This window comes from Chelonoidis abingdonii, chromosome 6 (assembly GCF_003597395.2).
Source record: "Chelonoidis abingdonii isolate Lonesome George chromosome 6, CheloAbing_2.0, whole genome shotgun sequence".
NCBI lineage: Eukaryota > Metazoa > Chordata > Testudines > Testudinidae > Chelonoidis > Chelonoidis abingdonii.
The window spans coordinates 14,130,536-14,152,607 of record NC_133774.1 but is presented as its reverse complement, the minus strand read 5'-3'; the positions used below and the strand labels follow the sequence as shown (position 1 = coordinate 14,152,607).

General features: G+C 44.6%; 1 protein-coding gene across 1 annotated transcript in view; it reads right to left on the bottom strand.

Annotated features, from left to right (window-relative positions):
* Positions 1 to 22,072, bottom strand: part of KATNAL2 (katanin catalytic subunit A1 like 2) — an 81,329-nt gene that overhangs the window by 49,339 nt on the left and 9,918 nt on the right. The window contains exons 2-6 of the mRNA XM_032798467.2: positions 14,948 to 15,018; positions 13,270 to 13,436; positions 11,670 to 11,712; positions 11,103 to 11,232; positions 7,679 to 7,777 (exon numbers count right to left, since the gene is read on the bottom strand). Of these exons, the coding sequence (XP_032654358.1) occupies positions 7,679 to 7,777; positions 11,103 to 11,232; positions 11,670 to 11,712; positions 13,270 to 13,436; positions 14,948 to 15,018 (510 nt within the window). The remainder of the gene's footprint in view (positions 1 to 7,678; positions 7,778 to 11,102; positions 11,233 to 11,669; positions 11,713 to 13,269; positions 13,437 to 14,947; positions 15,019 to 22,072) is intronic.

Here is a 22,072-nt window from a genome sequence, read left to right as displayed (position 1 = left end):
TCCTGGAGGCCTGGAAACACAGTTTCTTCTTAGTACGTGGACTTGCTTGGCCTACCCGGGGAAGCAATGTAGCGTGATGGGGAGTTTTTGTGGCGGTGTAACTGCTCTCTGCTGGTGCACAAGGGTGGTTTCAGCAGGGCTGACCTCTGGGTCTGTGGTCTGCTGCCTCTGCCAGTTTCAGCGCTGCGCGCTCTGGCGTTGGGGCTTGAAGATGCATTTGCAAGCGCGGCGTCAGTGCTGGCAATGGTTCTGTGCTGTCGTTCCAGTCCGTGGTCTGTGGACTGGAAATACTGTGCAATTGCAGCGTTGCGGGAATCCAGGTCCAACTACCTCTGTCTTGGTCTCTGGTTCCACAGACGGGGCCCCTGTGGACGGCTCAGGAACAGGAGATGGGTTCTGGAAGCTTGCCCTGTTCTTGGGCTCGTGAACCATGCCCACCCTCTTTGGCCCACTTACCTGGTGGTCCAGTCTTCCCATAGCAGGGGCAATGTTTGTAATGTAAGAACGCAAAAAGTTCCACAATCTGACACACCTTTGTACTGGACAGCATTGAGCTGTAGCAAGTTCACAGCTTGTGCCAATGAGAGGGGTAAATTGTCACTTGGGCCTTTGGGTTGATGAATTTGGGGTCCACTAAAGATTGGTGGATAGCTGACACTTGTGCCCCCGTGTCTCTCCATGCGATAACCTTCTTTCCGCCCACTCTTAAAATTTCCCTTCGCTCCGAGGGTATTTGTGAGGCATCTGGGTCTGGGGATCTTTGGAGTGATGGAGATATAATGAACTGCATTCAGTTGTGGTTCTTGGGGCAGTTGCCCTTTATATGTCCCAGTTCATTACAGCTGAAACATCACCCAGCTGACTGGTCACTGGGCTGAGGTGGATTACTGGAGATGGCTGAGGTGAGAGAATAGGGAGTTGGCAGCTTGTCTTGGGTTGTAGGTGGGGTCTTGGGATGCCCTTGGGTATAGGGTTTATTGTCGGTGTGACCCCTGTGATATTCGCTCCCCTTGATAGTAGCTTTTTTCTTTTCTACAACTTCCACCCATCTGGCTCCAATCTCCCCCGCCTCAGTTACCGTTTTGGGCTTCCCATCTAGGATATACCTTTCGATTTCCTCCGGAACACCCTCTAAGAACTGCTCCAATTGTATTAGGAGGTGCATGTCGTCCAGAGATTTAACATTGGCTCCTGATATCCAGACATTATAATTTTTTCCAATGTGGTAGGCGTGTCAGGTGAATGACACATCTGGTTTCCATTTTAGGGCTCTGAACCTCCGACGGGCAAGCTCAGGTGTTAGCCCCATTCTGATTCTGGCCTTGGTTTGAAAAAGTTTATAATCATTCATGTTCTCCTTAGGCACTTCAGCCGTCACCTCTGCTAGGAGTCCACTGAGCAGTGGCCTCAGCTCTATCATGTACTAGTCTTTAGAGATGCTGTACCCATGGCAGGTCCTTTCAAAATTTTCTAGGAAGGCCTCAGTGTCACCACCTGCCTTGTAGGTGGGAAATTTCTTGGGATGTGGAACAATAACCAGAGAAGGGTTGTTAGGGTTGGCTGTGTTATTCTGCTTAGCCTGCGCTAATTCCAGTTCATGCTTTCTCTCTTTTTCCCTCTCTTCCCTCTCTCTTTCCCACTCTTTTTCTTTTATCTCCAGCTCTCTCCTGTGGGCAGCCTCTCTTTCTCTTTCTCTCAGCTCCATCTCTTTTTGTTTTATTTCTAGTTCTTGTCGTTTCTTTTCCATGTCTCGCCTGTGGTCTGAGTCTTTGATTTGTTCCTCTGCCTCCAGTTTTGCCAATTCCTGTTTCAGGGTGTCCTTGGTAGTCATGGTTTCTGCTTTCTTGTGTTGGGGCGCCCTCTGCTGTTTACTGCCTGAACTGCTGCTTCTCTGTTGCCTCCTTAGGGTTGCTTAGCAACAGAATCTTTTTTTTTAACTCCTTCTACCTAGCTATTCCTGACAGAGTTAGAAAGAAAAAAACCCATTCATTTGCAAATGTGTTTTGCTGGGGTATGGTGACTCACAACTGGAGGCCCTCTGTTTAACAAAGATCCTTGTTAAACCCTAACGCCTTTGTCTTCAGAGTACTTAGAAGGGAAAGACCAAAAAACTTGCAGACCTTTGCTTTTAAAAACAATCTCCTCTAGCCTGCTCTACACACCGCTAGCAGGGAAAGAGAAAGAAAAAATCCTACTGACTTTTGCTTTTAAACCCAAACCTCTCAGTCTGCCTGCAGATATCTAGCAGGGAGAGAAATAAAAACCTCATTGGCTTTTGGATTCTATCTTATCTATCTATCAATCCCACCCGCTGTACACTATGTCATGGTATAATTCCCCACTCTGAACCTTAGCGTCCAAAAGATGGGGTACCAGCATGAATTCCTCTAAGCTTGATTACCAGCTTAGAACCTGTAGCGCTGCCACCAACCAGGAATTCCAGTGCCCGCCTCCAATCGCTGACAGTGTGGAATACACTGGAGTGATTCTCCCTAGAACCCAGAATAAAACAGATCAATAAACACATGCATCCTAACCACTAATTAGATAACTACAAGATTCTTCACATTGGTAAATGACTATTTTAACCAGTTGATGTAGGGAGACTTCATGGGGAATGCATCAATCCTTTGCAATCGTGCCACTGGCAGACGTTCCGTGGCTTGTGAGAGGGTCCCCTCTCCCACGCCACTCGTTAACTTTTTTCCTTTATCGTAGACACCATCAGCAACTCAGCATCAATCTCCTTCTGGGCTGTGAAACATGCCAACCTGTCAGTCTCGGAATAAAGGGCAATGAGACATTAACGTGGTACACTCGGGGACTATAGGGGAGGAATGGAGAAATGCTTATGAGGCCATTAACAGCTCCCAGGTGCTCTGGACTGTGAATGGCCCCTCCCAGAGCTTCATTTTTTAATGGGCTGTGTTCCTTCAAGACCATAACCTGGTCTCCTACTTCGAAGGAACCTTCTGTATCCTATCATACCAGGCCTTGGCTTTTTTTGAGATATCCTTTAGGTTAACTTAGCAAGGGCGTAAAGAGTGTCGGAGGGTGTGTTGTAGGTGCTTACAAAGTCCAGAATTTAGCTCCTGAGAGGGTGTCAAACCCTCCCATTGCGTTCACCAACTGTAATGGCCCCGATTTAAAACAGTGGGCAAAATGAAACACAGACGGAGTAATCTGTGGAAGAGTAACTGAAATACAGGGATGTGGTACAGCTGATAGCGAAGAGCAAACTGCTACAGAGTTCTCCATCATTGAGGGTTCAATTCACTAGAGAAACAAAGTCATTAAACCTTCCCACCAGGTGCCGATTGGTTGAGTGAGTAAAAGTGCCAACCAAGTGGATGCAAAGATTTCCCATTCATTCACTGCTAGGAAATCTTGGCCTGAACTATAAGGATATCGGTAAGCCAACCCTACCGGCAAAGATGATAAGGAGGTCGAAAAATAGGGATAAAAAATATGTTTGCCCTAGGAGTAAGAATCAGCCATATACGGTAGCAGAAGTCGACAGAAGTTAATAGTCTAAAAGGTCTTTGGGAAAAGGACCCAAATATCCACAGCTACTTGAAAAAAAGGGACCAAAAATATGGGGAGCTGGTTATGGAGAGGAGCCTTGACCTGGTCTTGGGGCTACTCACTCTTGCACACCTCAAAACGTGTACAGTACGTTGGCAAATCTATCTTCTGAAGCCCATTAAATACACCCTTACGAAAGAGACCAACCGGCTTTTGTCTGTTTACCCCAGCATGGCACTGGATGATCAAAGAAAAAAAGCTAAGAAGCTTTACCCTGTACTAGTGGAACCACGCACTGTTTTTGGTGAAAGTCTTCCCGAGGATGTCCACCAAAAAGAGTCTCCTTATAAAAAAAAAGCAACCATGATATACGGTTAAGAAGAGCTGAGAGAGCCGGTTGGAGTGCGCGATGCCGGCTCACCCCAAACAATGCTTCAGGCTTGTTTTTTGTGTTACCCTTTGGCAGTAGAGCACTTTAGCGCAGCATGGTCCGGTTTGTAAGCTGGAAACCGCCGCCAAACATATGGGCCGTAGCTTGCCAGGGCGTACACAGGCATAGTTTCCTTTTCACTGACTGACCCAGTGGCTTTCCTACTCAGATAGTATTCTGCTGAGAAACAACAACAGGATGGAAGTTTGACTGGTCCTTCCTGATGAGAATGCTCCTATCCAACTCATGCCCATCTGTGGTTACAGAATGATTGGTCAAAAGTCGCGGGGCCCTACACAGGGCAGAACATGAAATTAAAGTTGGGTAAGGCTAAAATAAATCCAATTAAACTGCATTCGGCTATCAGAGTCGGTAATGGGGCAAGCGACGATGTGCTGTATGTTGACAAATCGGCCTGATACCGCAAGCCTAAGAAGAGATTGAACCTGTTTTTGACTTGGGGGCACTTTTGAAGAAAAAAGTGGGCCCTGTAGGGGGTTTAAAAAAGTTCACTCGACCACCTGAATGTCCAGTCAGCAACTTCTGTTTGGCCTATTTGACACTTGTTGACCTAACAGTTAGTTCCGCCTGACTGGATGTGCTCAAAGACCTTTCCAGGTGTTCATGGTGTTCGGGAGCAGGAAGTCCAGAAAAAAATGGCCACACATCGAGAGAGCAGGACTGGCATATTCGGCCTAGTCCTGCTAGGTAACCACTATCCAGCACTGGAAGGTGGCGGTGCATTTCGCAGTCCAAAGAAGTACATCAATCATTACACCCCCGCATGGGTACGAATGCCCGACGACCGCTCTTTGTCCGTCATCTAGCGGTACGTCATCCCAGTACCCCTGGTAGTCTATTTTTAGAGACTGAACTGGCACGTCCAACTTCTCAATAGCTCATCGTGCGTGGCATTGGATAGTTGTCCGGAACGAGCTATACCGCATTTACTTATGGTAGTCCAGCGCAAAAGCGTATTTCCCCATCTGGTTCGGGTACAGAACCACGAGATGCCCAGCACTGGAGATGAAGTGGATATACCCATCTGTAGCATGTCTGCTCTCCTGTCTGCAAGCAGCTTGGGCAGGAAGGAGACACCGGGTAGGGGGTGTTCTATTGGGTGAGCATTACCTGTGTCAATGAGTGGTAGCCTGTTCGTACACGTCACCTGGGGTGCTGAGGAAACAATGGGCCGAAGCTAGTGCACAGCTCCTTGATATTGTTGCCGCGGCAGACATTCCAGGTGTGAGAGTTCACCTCTTCCATCACCAGTCCTTTTTTCCCTTCGTAAGTAATACCGTAGGTCCACTCAGCATCCTCTCTGGACTGTAAAACTGACAAACTTGTAAGTCTCTGGAATAAAAGGGCTTGAGAGAATAATGGTAACTCTGGGCTTAGTGAGGAATTGGGAAATGCATAAGTATAACAGTATCCAAGGGGCGTTGGACTTGAATGCCATCCCATGATGCACGTCCATCTTAATGGGCTGTGCCATTACAAAAGATCCATAACCTGGTCGAGCCTACCTGAAGGACATCTTCGTCGTGTAAGTTACATTCCAAAGTCTGGTCTTCCTGAGCATCCCTGTGGGTTTCTTTTAGAGCAATGGCTACAGAGTGTCGGAGGTGCTTTGGCAGGTTTGCTTACAAAGTCCAGAATGTTTAGTTCCTGGAAAGGCGTTAAACCCCTCACCATGCTGCTTCACCACTGTAATGGTCCTAAGCCTCGGCCATAAACAAGTGAAAGTGAGAACCCTAAGACTGGCATGTGGACAGCCTGTAAGCAAAAGCAACTCTGCTAACATAGGTTCCCAGCCATTGGAGTGTTTATATCACAATTTACAGATCATGTGGCCCCAAAGTTCATTAAATCTTCCACCAGGCTTCGTGTTATGATGGTGTACAGGTGGCAACCAAGTGATTCACCCTCAGAGTTTCACAGTTTTCATGGTTCCCGCTAGGAAATTATGCCTGATATCCGTATAAGGATCAGGGACCAACCTACCCTGCAAACATCTGTTAGGCGACCGGCACACAGCTTTACCCGTGATGTGCCTAGAGCTACTAAGCTTCCGGCCATCGCGTAGCCAAAGTCCACAAAAGTAATTATCTCAGCTTACCTCTGGGGCGTTTCTTTCGGGAAAGGACGCAGTAAATTCCCACACTACCATTGAAATGAGACCCTATATGGGGAGATGGCTGAGAGGGGCCTGACCTGGTCTTTGGCTTCCCACCTTTGCGACACCTCCACAAAACCGACAATACTGCGCACGATCCTGCCCATCCCTGCCAGTGAAGGACTTACCCAACCGGTCTTGTCCTGTACATCTCCAAGCACTGCACCGGAGATTCATGGCAAGCTTAAGAGCTCCCCGTAACCATAGTTGAACACCAACGTTTTGCTGGACGCCAGTCTGCCGGTGTCCACAGCAAAAGATGTCCTGATAATATAAAGCCCTTGTTCTGATAAAAACCGGACAGGTTAGAAGAGCTGAAGAGCGTGGGTGCTCTCAAGGCCTGCCGCCCAACCTTCGACGGCGTCATCGCTTACTCGCTCAGTCGGAACTGTTTCCTGAAGGCTGGGAAACCAGTTTCTTTGACGTGGACTTGGCTTGTCCTTCTCGGAAGGCATGTAGGTGATGGGAGTTTTTTGGCGGGAACTGCTCTCTGGCTGGCACCAGGTGTTTCAGGCTCTGGGCTGAGCCTCGGAAGGTTGTTCTGTTGCTCGCATTTCAGGCTCGCTGGCCCTCTGGCGTGGGTTGAAGAGTGTGTAAGCATTGCTCGGAGCTGGTGTCTGGTTGCTGAAAACAAACATATGCCTAACTCGCCTTATCTACCTAGTACTTACTATTTTAAACTTATAAGAGTCTGTATCGGAGAGATTGGAGAGAAACCTGGTTGCATGTCTGGTCACTCTCAGAACCCAGAGAGAACAACCACCAAATTCTAACAGCACACCACAAAAACTTCCCTCCCTCAAGATTTGAAAGTATCCTGTCCCCTGATTGGTCCTCTGATCAGGTGATAGCCAGGCTTACTGAACTTGTTAACCCTTTACAGTCAAAAGAGATATAAAGTACTTCTGTTCTATTAACTTCTACTATCTGTTTATGACAAGGTGAAACCGCATTATATTGAACTTGCTTTGATCCGCTGCAGTGCGTAGCCCTGCCCCTCTGAGAGTGCTGCTTTACCGTGTTATATCTGAATTCGTGTTATATCGGGTCAAGTTATATCGGGATGGAGGTGTACATAGTACAAAGCAAGCTTAACAGGATCACAGGTCTCCAACTACAAAGGGCAAAAGGCCAAATTCTCCCCAAGAATCCCCATTGACAATTGCCCAAGAAGTCAATGGTAGCAGTGGGGAAAGAACCCAGGAGTCCTAACTCTCTGTGCTGTGCTTTAGCTACAAAGCCATCTGTCCACCACTTTCAAGCAGCAGAAAAAAATTATACATTCAGCTTCCATTTTTACTATTAGGAGTTGGACTTTTCTATTCTACTTCTACATTCTGTACAGAGTGCATGAACTATGCCAAATAATGGGCTAAGTATAAAAGTTATAGTCCACCAGTAAATACATGGGATACCTCAGACAGCCACACAGAAGTAGTATTTTATGTAAAAACATACAGAAGAGTCATATCAAACCTTCGTGTACAACTTCTTTGTTTTTCTTCATACACGTAGATGTGTTTTGTGCATAGAAAGTTTCTACTGACCCTTCTTGGGTGAGTGCTTTCTCCTCCACCACCTCTGTTGATTGCTGACACATTTAAACCAAAATCAGCTTGCTCCCGAGTAACTGTATTGTCATTCTCCTAAAGAAAAATCAGTTTTAGAAAAACAATTTCTTTCCAAGCAGATGAGTGTTAGACTTCATCGTAGTTCTTCACACACGCCAAGATGGTATGATTTTTCAGCTGAACTTCTACATTCCACTTAATTGTACTAATAATGCCTGATGTTAGTTGTGGTAAACGCCTCCTGTCCCAGATCTGGACTTTAGCGTCCAAAATCTGGGTGCTTACCTGAAACTCCCCCAAGCTCACTACCTGTTTGGATATTTTCTTGCTGCCACCAGATAAGAATAGGCTCTTATCAGCCTGGATTCCCCAAATACTCCTTGGGGGACCCCCTCTGTGGACTCCCCAACTTCCTTTGGGAAGACCCCCAAGACCCAGACGACCCTGGGTCTCTCTCTCTCTCTCCCAGCTTCCCCCCTTCCCTGGGTTAGCCGGTGCGAGACTAGACTTCACTCCTTGAATGCAAAACCAAGAGAGCTATTCTCTTCCCCCGAGGCTAGGCATTCACAGCTAATCACAGCTAGCACACAAGGAGATTCCCCCTCCCTGGTCTCGTAGCAGTAACTAGAGAGAAAAACCTCAAACACAAGAGAACAGAGATGATTCTTTCTCTCTTTCCCGCCTGTTGTCCCTGGGACGATAGGAAAATACCCACACAGCCTGGGTTTTTCCTTTCCTTCTCTGTCTTCCCGTGAGGGAGACAGCTACTGGTACAGAAGATTCTATCCCTTTGCCTCACTAGGAAAAGAAACTCCCACCAGTTTTCAAAAGAACTTTATATTAAAAAGAAAGAAAATACAAAACATAATCTTGCATTAAGAAACTCAATACAGGCTCTTGCTTATAAGAAAATATGAATAAACAGTCTGATTTAAAAGATAGCCCGATTAAACCAGTCCAGCAAATCAACATACATGTAAATACAACACAAAGCTCATCATAGCCGAATTACTTTGCTTTTCCTTTGTACTCACAGATGTTTTAGGAGAAACTTTGAGATAAGATGGAGTTAGAAGAAAGCTTGTTTACCCATAGCTGAGAAAAAAACAACAAAGACCCCGAGTATACAAATTCCCGCCCCTGACTTTAAACAATCCAGTTCTCTGATTGGTCCTCTGGTCAGGTGTTTGGTTCTCTTTGTTCCCCCTTTACAGGAAAAAGAAAATTAACCCTTACCTTACCTATCTACTTATGACATTAGTATGTAACATTATGTGCGCCTTTAGGTCTCAATCTGGCTAGCTGTTGAAAGCAATGCAGAGCCACAGCTCTAGCACTCAGCATTCACTCATTTCCTCTGCAAAGAGTTTTCTGTAGTATGGAGAAATCAGCATAATGCTCAGCAATGAGAAGAAACCTCTATGAGCACCATGAATTGAGCACTAGGGTACAGAAGGGATAACAGATGTGACTGGAAGAGGAGGTAGAGAATGAGCCATGTATCTGTTTAAATGCAAATGATGGGCCACTTTAAAAGTTTAAGTTACTCCAACATCTATCCATAATTAGTGGCTACTGCTGTGTAGTAATTTGCTGCACTTACAAAAAAGTGACAGGAGGGTCAGGCATGAGATCCAGCCCCTAACACAGAAACGTATCCAAGGATTTTAAGAAAACAATGTCCGCCACCTACTCAATGCCTCAAGAATCATGTTAAGCACAGAGTTCTGCCTAGCCACCAGTCTGGTGTTCCTGCTCCCCTTGACTTACTTCACCTTAACACATAGTTAATAGCAAAGCATCATGTTCAGCAACCCTGCCAGACTTGACCCCAAAGAGCAACAGACCACAGTGACAAATTACATTTATAAACTCAAACTCAACTGTGTTAGACTGGGTTGTGTGAATGTGTTTATAACTGAGACTGGACATCTTGTTTGACCTTCCTAGGTCTGTAATCTTCCTCATCTCTAGCACTATGGGACCAATCCTTAAGCCTACTAAAATTACTGGAAAAATACCTGGTGACTTCATTTGCTGATAGATTAGGTCCCATGTGAGATGTTCTTTTCCTCTATTTCCTCTCTGTGCCTTTTCCCCCCACTACCATCTTACCCAGATAGCATCTCCCACTATACTCCTGTGTTGTTATACTTACATAAGCAATAAAACTCTTTACTCACAAACCTCCAAAAGTTTTCTCAGCTTCTTATTGACTATATCATAAGAACATAAGAACAGCCGTACTGGGTCAGACCAAAGGTCCCTCTAGTCCAGTATCCTGTCTTCCGACAGTGGCCAATGCCAGGTGCCCCAGAAGGAATGAACAGAACAGGTAATCATCAAGTGATCCATCTCCTGTCACCCATTCCCAACTTCTGGCAAACAGAGGCTAGGGACATCATTCCTGCCCATCCTGGCTAACAGCCACTGATGGACCTATCCTCCATGAATGTATCTAGTTCTTTTTGGAAAACAGTTATAGTCTTGGCCTTCACAACATCCTCAGGCAAGGAGTTCCACAGGTTGACTGTGCTTTGTGTGAAAAAATACTTCCTTTTGTTTGTTTTAAATCTGCTGCCTATTCATTTCATTTCCCCTAGTTCTTGTGTTATGAGAAGGAGTAAATAAGCGCTTGTCTACACTTACCGGGGGATCGCCACATGGCTATCGATGCATCAGCGGTCAATTTAGCGGGGCTAGTGAAGACCCGCTAAATTGACTGCAGATCGCTCGCCTGTCGACTCCTACATTCCACTCAAATGAGAAGTGCAAGGGGAGTCAACAGGAGAGTGTCTCCTGTGGACATAGCATAGTGTAGATCCCGCGGTAAGTAGATCTAAGTATGTTGACTTCAGCTACATTATTCACATAGCTGAAGTTGCATAATTTAGATCAATCTCCCCCCGTAGTGTAGACAAGGGCTAACTTTTCCTTATTTATTTTCTCCACACCAGTCATAGATCTCTATCATATCCTTGCTTAGTAGTCTCTTTTCCAAGATGAAGAGTCCCAGTCTTTTTAACCTCTCCTGATATGGCAGCTGTTCCATACCCCTAATCATTTTTGTTGCCGTTTTCTGAATCCTTCCCAAGTCCAATATATCTTTTTTGAGATGAGGCAACCACATCTGCACGCAATATTCAAAATGTGGGCGTACCATGGATTTATATAGAGGCAAAATGATATTTTCTGTCTTATTATCTATCTCCTTAATGACTCCCAACATTCTGCTTACTTTGACTCCCACTGCACATCGAGTGGATGTTTTCAGAGAACTATCCACAGTTATTCCAAGATCTCTTTCCTGAGTGGTAACACCTAATTTAGACCCCATGATGGTCCAAACTAAAACAAAATCAATCCCAATTGCAATGCAACATAGTCAACACATTTGAACCTGTTTGGGGCTGTCCTTGCTAGGTGGTTTAGGCTCTGTTGTCCTCCCAGATGAGGTTTTTGATAATGGCCGCTGCATAGCTTGATGCTGGTTGATCCTAGGAAGATTATGAGAAGAGCTACTTGCAGTCCTAGGATACAAAAAGCCTTTCAGGATGTAATTTTTAACTTCTCATTTTGTTTCCAGCATACCTCACAAGACAGAAGGATTAATGGTGGGATTTTCCAAAAAATACAGTGTTGTTCTAACTTTGGTCCCACTGAAGTCAATGAATTGAGGTCAATGCTGAACGCTTTTTAAAATCCCACCCTATCCCTTTATATGTGATAATGGAGGCGATATTTCAGATACTTTAGCAATCTATGAATCAGGCTGAAAAACAGTCTTACCTAAAATTTTGTTACCTTTGAAAAGAGACTGAAATTCCACCATTTAGTTTCCAGTGTGCTCACTGGTATGTTAGTTTAGCACCTCCAGGGTATCAGAGCATTAGTGGAAGAGTACCATGTTTTACTCTAAGGGGAAAATCTTCTGCCCAGTGCCCAGCCCAAATGACTTTTCCCTTACCTTCTTGGTTTTCCTCCATTTCTTGGGTGCTGTTTATTTTCTGCTATGGCAAAATAAATATTGAAATTAGAAATAAATAAGAGCAGAATGCCATGGTCAAGGAAGAAAGAAAATTTCATTTTTTCTTTTAAAAACATTTTTGAGTGAACCTTGTGCTTGTGAAAGTTGCGAGATTATGAAGCTGAGAAACTAAAGTCACCTTATAAAGCGGGTACAACACCGGCAGACGCAGAGTAAACCTGTCAAAGTGCCTCAATCCTGACATGACTAGTGGAGAAAGTAGTTCAGGCTTATTAAGACTTTAGTTCCATTCAGTCTTTGGTCTCCTTCCCGAGACTACAAACAAGGTGCCAAATTGACATTGATTACTGTGATACGGCCCCTTCTTCACTAGGAATTGGATTGAGCCCACTAAACTCATTTCACATACAGCATTATCACTTTTACCCATTGCCAAATTAGGGCAGATTTAGGGTTGCAACCAATAACACTTAAGAGTCCATCCTTAGGACAAAGTGCTGTTTCACACCATTTTAATCACTCTGCCTTAAAGCTGCCAAGCTGCAACACCATCACAACAAAAATGTCACAACCCGATGATGCTCTATCAACCCTCAAGTTATTTTCCAAAAGTGCCTGATATAAGATTTACACACACACAAACACCATAATGTGAGGTCACTCAAAAGCCTGGATTAGAACCAGTGACCTGGAGATTAAAGGTTCTGTACCTCATTAGCAATCTCCCAGCTGTTCTGAGTCTCTTCTCCCCCTAGTATCTATAGATAGAATACTATGAGGGGTAAATTCTGATACTCTTCAAGGCACTGATTCAGTGAGACTGTTTGGGAACTTAGGCATTACTGAATCCGAGTAAGGGAATCACAATCTGGTTGTAAATATGATCTAACAAATGCTCTGCAATTGGACCCATTATCCTTGATTTGCAATTAAGTCCATCATTTATACATTGTATAAATGACTTTTTTTAAACTGACACCAAACACTAGACCCTGTTTGTAAATCTTGCTCACATGCATACACTACTTGCTTCCAGCCACCACTGATCTTTTACATCACTGTGAATGTCAATATGACTGGTGGGTTTTAAAAGCATTTAATCCATGCAGACACTATTATTTTTATATGCTTCAGTAGTGTACCATTTACCTGGGATCTTCAAACTTCAAAATAAGCTTTTGAAGCAACTGAAACTGCTTGGAGATATTCTCTGCCCACTCATCCCCTTCTCTAACAGTCAACACTCCATAACTTTGCCTCTGCTTGTATTTACCTGTAGATCTCAAAGTTGTTTAAAAAAGATGCATAAACATCATCATACCCATTCACACAGATAACAAAACTGAAGTACATAGAAGTGAGAGGCAGAAAAGGAAACAGATCTCAGGTCTCCTGAATCCCAGTCCCATGTTCTAACCACAAGACCTTTAGCTCTATAATCATTTGAGAGCTTGGGGACAGAGGAAACAACATTAAATAAGGGTAAGTCTGAGAAGTGTTGGGTATTTTAGTGCACACATTTTTAAAATTATGAGAAACAGAAGTTCAAAAGCTTTCTTTTTGGAACACAGCCACGTACCAGTGTCTAGGGCCTTTTTGGTAATTTTAGGGTATTTTTTGAATTTTACATAGTAGTAGCTTTCATATTCCATCAAAATAGTCTCAAGATCAATGTTGTCACAGACTTCAAAGCGGCGTAAAGCTAATTGGGTTTCTTGTTCCAAAGCATTTGCAGCATCAGCATACCTGGTGATTTCAAAAGAGCAAAGAACATAAAACTGAATGTTATTATTTTATAAAATTCGAGAGAAATAGTATACAAGGAAATGTTATAGTTCAAACTGTGGCAACCCTACATAACTAATAACCAGTAACAATTATAAGCACTTTTCATTCACAGGCCTCAAAGTGCTTCCCAAAAGTTCAACATAAGATCACATTGCAAATTAGTAACAAAGCTATGACTAGTACCCAGTTCTGTTGACATCCAGAATTGAATCCTATCCACCTCATTATTATTATTAGCTTATATCAATTAATTTAAAAACAAATAAGAATAACCAGTGTGGTACATTTGGCCCTTTATTATCAAACTATTGTGCAAATATTAACCAATTAATCCTCATAATGCCTCTGAGACTTGTCCTCTCTCTGTTTCCTCATCGGTAAAATGTAAGCCAGATTCTGATGTCAGTTACATCAGTGTAAACCTAGAGTAACACTGTTTGAATAAATTCCTAGCTATAAAGATTCACACTGTTGTAACTGACATCAGAATCAGGCCTGCAGAGATGAAGGGGTAAATATTCAAAAAGGCTGTGTCCCGCACTGGCAAACTTGTACCTTCCCTTTTGCACCCATAAAATCAAATCCAGGTGCAAATCATAAAATCTATACTTTTTATTGCCTCACTTCAATGCAAATCACAGAGTTAAAAGCTGAAGAACCAAGATTCGCACCTTCAATTCAAATACACATGTAAAAATGCAGGGGGAAATTTTTTGCAACTGCAAATTACACCAGAAAAAAGGTCAGAGCTTTTGAAAATTTTACCCAATTGCTTGTTCAAAGTCACACAATAAATTGGTGGAAGTCATGATAATCATAGAATCATAGAATCCTGATTCCCCAGTCCCAAATTTACTTCATTATATCATTATGCTTTCATACTAAGTATATTTATACCCTTTTAAAACCCATATATGTACCTCCTCTGTGTTACTGTAACTTCCATTAAAAGTAATGGAAATTGTGCATGTGTGCAACAAGTCCCATGCTATAAAGAATCTGACAGCTCAATGCTGACATACCTGATGTAAGCCCAACCCCAACCTCCTCTGTTGTCTTTGTCTTCTCCAGAAAAACCAAAAGACCTAACCTGATATTCCTGGTATTAGTAGGAAACACCTGGAGGAAGCTTTTTTAAAAACCTTTCTGATCTTTGTTACGTATCATAAAGGGCACAACCCCGATTTAAAAAAAAAAAAAAAAAAGCCTTTAGAGATGATTGTAAAAAAATTCTAAGTAACACCAGATACAAGCTTTTTATTTTTATTCCATAAATTGAAATAAATAAAATGAATTTAAAAGTAAAATATCCATGTTATATGCTAGTATTAGAGACACTGCAAAGCAATATAATTAGCAGGGCAGGCCTTCCATTGCATCCACTAGAGGGCAGAAGTGCACATTACCATGAAGGACCAGAAACACACATATATAAACAACTGCAGTGTATTTTTGTTTAGATAACATACCCTTCCTCTGTTAAATAATGCAAAATTAGAATGAGAAGATTTTTTCGACGCGCTTCTGTCCGCATCTCATCCTGTGAAGGAAGATAGAATTCTAGATCAAATGTAATAATCAGATTCTATTTATAGCTACAAACAGTATCAAAATGTAGTCTGTCCAAATAAATCCAATTAAATAAAGACAACAGTATGTAAGAACTATAAAACAGCTTGCAGTCAAAAAAGAGAAGTAAAATGGTTTTCCACTGTCATTTTTTGAACACTATAGGCATCCTGGATAGATAAAAGCTTTTTCATAGAAACAATAGTTTGAATTAGAAATTCCTGTTACTGTTCGTACTTTTGTGAAATTTTGGAGTTCAGCTAGGCCAGTAAGGTGTTTGGTTACCATCTGGAGTGTCTTGTGGTTGTGCAGCTTTCATCTAGAGCTCTGATCCTAACAGATAATCAGCAGCCCATAAGCCTCACTCTGGCTTTACCCAACCTGGTTACTCCTTGAAGGTTGACTTTGGGTATGATTCCAGCCACGAATTTGTCTCAAACTCATCCAATAGCAGGGATCAGTCCCTCTGACTGGACCCTCACAGAAGAAGTGTTAGGTTCTCTACCTTTACAGAGACAGTCAATCAGTCCAACCTGTTAGCTTTCGAGAAGCACACACTTCTCTGAACTTGTATAGCACTGATGATTTATAATGAAAGCAAAACAAGTTTATTAGCAGAAGAACATGGATTAAGTGATTCCAAGTACCCTTCTACCCCTGGTATAACGTGACCTGATATAACACATATATACCGCGTATAGCGCGGTAGCAGCAGGGCTCGGGCGGCGCTTTAAAGGGTCCGGGGCTCCAGCTGCTGTGGGGAGCCCCAAGCCCTTTAAATCCTGCTGGAGGCCTGCCATCTGCTACCCTGGGGCTGCAGCAGCGGGGCTCGCCGGTGATTTAAAGGACCTGGGCTCCCTGCAGCACCTGGAGCCTGGAGCTCTTTAAATCACTGCTGGAGCCCTGCCGCCGCTACTCCAACATAACAGGGTTTCAGCTATAACACACTAGTGATTTTTGGCTCCCCACGACCGCGTTATAGGGGGGTAGAGGTGTAAAAGGGATAAAGATTACAGAAGCCTGGTTTCTACACCAAATCAGAAAAGTGCACCTTTGACTAGCCCATCACTGCATTTTTGGAGTACATCATTTCACCAGAGTGAATCCAGACGGATCCACAGACTTTACTGTGGAACTCCCAGCATCTGATGGCCAAACATTTGTGGACTTCCTGATCCTCATCCCCAGCAACCAGCTATGCTCTGCTGAGACTACTGCCCACCACCTACTGCACTATGTGGTATGGCTCCATGGGTTTACTGACCACATAATTTCTGACCAAGGCTCACAGTCCACTTCTTGCTTCTGGCATGAAGCATTTAGGCTAGGGGTGGGCAAACTCCAGCCTGTGGGCTGTGTCTGCCCCGTCAGACCTTTTAATCTGGCCCTCAAGCTACTGCCAGGGAGTTGGGTCAGGGGCTTGCCTTGCTCCGTCCGCCCGCCCGGCACTCCAGCCAAGGTGCGAAAGTGGGGCTGGAGGGTTGCATCGCTCCATCTGCCCAGTGCTCCCCAGTCCCCGACTCACAATTTCTGGATGGGCACCATCTTCCCACATGCAGAGTCACATTGCGCAGGCGCAACCAGCACTGCTTATCCAGACTTCACCGCACTGTATCTGGGATCAGAACCCTGCTCCTATGCACCCATTCCCTGAAGTGCCAGCCTCTGCCCAGAACTGGCTAATGATCAAGGCCAGCAGCATCGCAGGATACTGCCCCTAATCGAGTCCAATCAGGAACCACAACCTCCTTCACCGACCAATCCCTGAGGAACCACTCCTCTGAGAGACTTGCCTTATTCCTCATCAGCCAATCACAATAGCCTGTTCCCAGTCTCCTATAGCCCACCCTTGAGACTCTTGAAACCGCCCAGGTGCCACACCCATCCCAGCTAGGGTGCCTCTGCTTGTGGCAGTGCCTAGTATGGCCACCTTGGTGTCACTGCCAGCAGGGCCCCTAGGAATCCCCGGTACCATCACTGTGGAGGCACACACACACCCCCCCGCCATGCCACATCCCATGACTCCCCTCCCTCCAGCTCCGTAATTTCCATACAATTTCCACATCCAGATGCGGCCTTCAGGCCAAAAAGTTTGCCCACCCCTGATTTAGGCTACACATCCACCCGCACTGCATACCACCCCCAAACACACGGACAAACTGAACAATACTAGAGCAGTATTTGAGATGCTTTGTAAATTAAGATCAAGACAACTGGTCCATGATCTTGCCAATATCCAAATTTTTCTTACACCACCAACAACCATGCCTCCACAGGTCAGAGCTCCTTCTTTGCTAATTACGAATTCCACCTCCCTTTCCACCTGCCGCTACCGACTGGGACCAATAGATTCACCTCATTCAGGAAGAGCTCAAAAACCACTTAGATTAAGAAATGAAGGCCTATAAAAGGCATGTAACCATCAGCAGCAAGAAGCTCCAGTATTTATAGTGTGCCAGGTGTGGCTTGCCGCCAAACACCTCCAGATCAGGTGACCCTTCTGCAGATTGGACCACCAATTCTTTGAACCCTTCCCAATATGCCAGCAGATTAACCTGGTGTCATATTCCAGGATGCAATCCAGACCAGTGAGGGGTTGTGTCACCTCCTGCCCCTCAACTTTGGATTCCTCACAATGCTTTGCTGTTGTAGCTCTAAATCTGGACCTCTCACAACCAGCGTACCAGCATTCCCTGAGTGTCCGTGCATAGCTAGCCCAGCAACTCTGATCCCACCAGGCTGTCAGCAACACACCAGCCACACTCTGGCTTTCAGCAACCTTAGTTACTACCTGCAGGGTGACCCCAACAAACTCTGAATCCCAAATTTCCCCCCAAACCTGTGTTCTGCACTGCCCAGCCCTCCCATGGGCATTCAGATATTGAACATCCATGGCCCCTGTAAGGGGTCAATATGCAACAGTTCGCTACCTTAATTGGAGTTACCAAACACTTCAGTTTAAACACAACACTGCATTACTTTTGATTAAAAAATAAAACAAGTTTATTTAACTACAAACTGATTTTAAATGAGTACAAGAGACATAAAAATAAAATATTTTCTAAATGCTAAAAGTTAAACTAGACTTGGTTCAAGGTAAAATCCTTACCACATGTTCCCAGAAACTTTACTGACCAAATTCTCTGATCATGTCCCCTCCCAAAGTCAAACGGTTGGTTCCTTTGTCTTCTTAGATGAAAGAGAGGAAGAAAGAAAGATAGATAGATAGAGATAATCTGGGGTGTTTTTGACTTCACTTTTATAGTCCAGTCACCTTTTGACATGCATTCTCCTGACATGCATTCTCCTAAGGATTACGCCTAGATAAAGTTCCTTCCCACTGTGAGGATGTAGACATAGAGTCTCATGGTGAAAGAAGTTTCTTGAGGTTACTTACTAAAGTGCAGATCAATCTGTTCTTGCCTCCTCCTTGTTGCCAAAGAATCGCCACTTGACAGGCGATGGCCAATCAACTATGACACCTGGCTAGAGGAGTTAGCTTGTCCTTTGTCTCTGAGGAACCAGTTGATCCCCTCTTGCTGTCTGAGGATCCTGATTACTACTTATATGTAAACTGAGGTAAACACACATTTCTGTGTTTAAGACAGGCCTATTTAACAACTTCTGTCTCGTCAGGGCTACATGGGTTTAAACATGTGCTAACAACATCATACAAGGGCATTCAGAAGTTTACATATAATGTTGCCACGTACATTTCACCATTATATTATTGACTAGTGAGGTATTACTTTTCAAATGATACCTCACAAGGCATATTTTGTACAAAGATTATTACAATAGTGGGTAGGGTACATTCGGTCACAGCCAGTCACCTTCAAACTCTAGCCTTTCCAGTCTCTCAAAATATACCCAGTTTTCCATGTTTCCCTTCTGAAACTCTACACTGAGCACACCTTCCCTAACTGAACCACACCACTGCCTCCATCAGCTGAAATCCAGGTCACAAGGAATACGAAGTACATGTCATCCTTGATTCCTGACAGACATGTGGCCGTTTGTACTATCTCGTGGACTGGGAAGTCTACAGCTCCAAAGAGCACACATGGGAGTCTGTCTCCCATGTCCACGTCCCTGACCTGGTGGAAGAATTCCAGAAGGCTCACCCAGACAAGCCTGAATCAGCACCTGCCCAAAATGGGGGATGATGTAAGAACCTGCAGGCCTGGACCCTGCCACCACAGGGGTTCTGGGCTGCTGACACCTCTGCATCACCACTGAAGGTTTAGGGTGGGCTCCCATGGGAGGACCCTGTGAGATTAGGCTAAGCAGGAAGTACTGTCCAGCATGACCAAGTGGTGGCTCCTCACAGTCCACCAATGGTCGGTACCAGTACTTAAACCGGGAAGCCACAAACAACACAGACTGCCTGTCTGTCTCTGCTCCAGACACTGCTTGCCATAGACCCTAGATTCCAGCTTCTGATCCTGGTTTGGTTGGTCCTCAACTTTGCTCTTTGATTGCTCTCTGTAACTAACTTCGTGCCTGACCCTGCCCACTTCCTGGTACCTGGCTTTCAGATTGCCATCTGTCCTGTCTCGGACTCTGTCCTCCCAGTAACCTGTCTCTGCCCTCTTCTTAATACCTGAACCTCTGTCTACCCCCTGACCTATCTTGGACTCTGACCTCCCGGTGCTTGACTCCCAACTCCTGCTCTGGCCACTAGGTCCGACCACCCTCATTCCAGTTGTAATACAGTCTTCTTTCCAGCTTTTACTGGCCAGCCTGGCCAGAACCCATCATGGAGATCAACTCACTTGGTTTCTTTGTCTTCTAAAATGAAAGATAAAGCTAGGAGTCATATCACCAAAGGGCTGTCTTTGTCTTACAAAACAGGAAGGCCTTCTGGGGATTCAGTCTCCTGCATCTCTCTGGGGCGCAGGAGTCATGTTAATTCTGTCTCTTGAATTCAGGATCAAGATAACCCTAGCTGCTTTAGGTGAAAGGTTTTGTTTATGGCTAACATGTAAACAGAGGTAAACTCACATTCCTTTGTCTAGGATAGACCTGTTTATGACCTTTACCTAGGCTAGGCTCTGTGGTCTTAAACATGTTCTAGTAATGTTATACATAGGAAATTCATAACTTCACCTATAATGTTAACACATGCATTTTACAATTATATTAATAAAGAGTATTAGCTTTTATAAGATACCTCACAAGGCATATTTTGTATAATTATTGCAGCAGTGAGAGTACAAAGTGCCTTGGGTCACAACTTTGTATTAGAAAGACTAGCATTCGCTATCATGCAAGAAATTGCTGCTTAAGCAAATTAACCATTTTGAACCACTGCAAGACTAGACAACTCCTAAAGCAGGGTGACCAACATAAGGTTTCCCCATAATTCGGGCAAGGAGTCAGTTCCACAGTTACAAATGTTCCTCAGCACAGATACATATGTAAGCAGAGTCAGGATGAGATTTACTCTGACATCTGGTGGTGAATTATGGCAAGTGTGAAAAAGAACTTAGGGGGCTGATCTGGTTTGCATAGGCACACTCACCCCGTCTAGCATAGCCCACAGCAGCCTAAAATGGTCACTTTGACAGCTGAGGGATCCTCAATTTCTCTGTTATTGGGGCAAGAGGAATAAAGTGTTGTTACCCTGATTATGTGAATGAGAGACTATGAACCTGTTTTATGACAGATGATCTCACTATCAACTAAGTAGCACTCGCTAGACAAGGGACATGGGTTCCAAAACTCAGTGAATTGAGAGAGGTTGGGGACTGGTATGTGTACTTGATGTTATAGATGCCTTTTGAGGGTCTGGCATGCCAATTGCACCTCTTCCTCTCTCCGCTGTTGAAAAGCAGAGCTAATTTTGATTCTATTAGGAATCTAGCTAGAGACTGCTGAGCTGAATTCACTTTGGGCTAATGGTGCACCAGCAGTGGGGCTCCCCTACTACAAGCTGAAATTGCTAAAACTACTGAGCTGAGATCACTGAGTGCTGTGTTAACTAGTGGGGGAACCTGAAAATATATTGCTAAGCAGCTGGCAGAGCAGTTTGCAGGATGGTTGGAGCAGCAAATGCAGCAGTGTGGAGCTGAGCAGTTTGCAGGGATAGCTGGAGGAGCGGAGCAGCTGGTGGAGCAGAGCCATTCGTGGTGAAGGCTGCAGCAGACCTCCACAGAGAGTGTGGGCCCCCTGCCCCCAATTCCACCCACGGTGGGGGGGAGGGGTAAAACTCTGCAGATGAACTTTTGAACTCTGGGGTGGCATTGACCAGGGACAGTGACTTTTGGTTGTTGGACTTTGGGGTGATTTGGACTTAAGACCCTGAGGGGAAAAGGACGTTGCCAGACTTACTTGGAGGTGGGTCTTTTGCTCATGGTTTGTGTTATGAATCCTGTTTGTGGTGTTTCCCCAACGTAATGCCACATTATTTCCCTCCTTTATTAAAAGGATTTTGCTACTCGGACTCCGTGCTTGTGTTAGAGCAAAGGTCAACTACGTGCTTATGTCGACCATTTGCTTATCAACTTAGCTGTTACACACACGTACGTCCTGTTTTTAGCATGCACTCCTGCCTTCCGCATGCACGTACTCAAGACACTCAGTAAGGGGAGTCAAATAAATGTATCCTGTTTACCCCTAGACCCCTGGGAAGGAATTTAAAAAATGTATAGGTTAGCAGAATCTACTCACGCAAAATTGTTTGTCATTTAGCATAAAAGAAGCCTGCTTTGTGTTCATAAGGTGTGTCTTTCTCTCTGGCATTAGCCGAGAAAAAGCGCCCGATCAGCTGATTGATAATAAAGAGTTTGGTACCCGTCTGCTTGCCTTCCGTGCCTCCTTGGTGTAATTGAGTAGCTCCAGGGGGAAACGAGCCCATTTGGCTAACACTTGCGAGAGGGGAAGTATTGCCTCCTAGAGGCGCCCAGGGAGTGGCATGTAATTGTCCTAAGTCACTGGGTGGGGCTTTTGCATTGCGTTATTGAAACAGAACCCCTGGATACTGAACCCAGCCCTTGTTGCTGCCAGCTCAAAGGGGCAGAAGG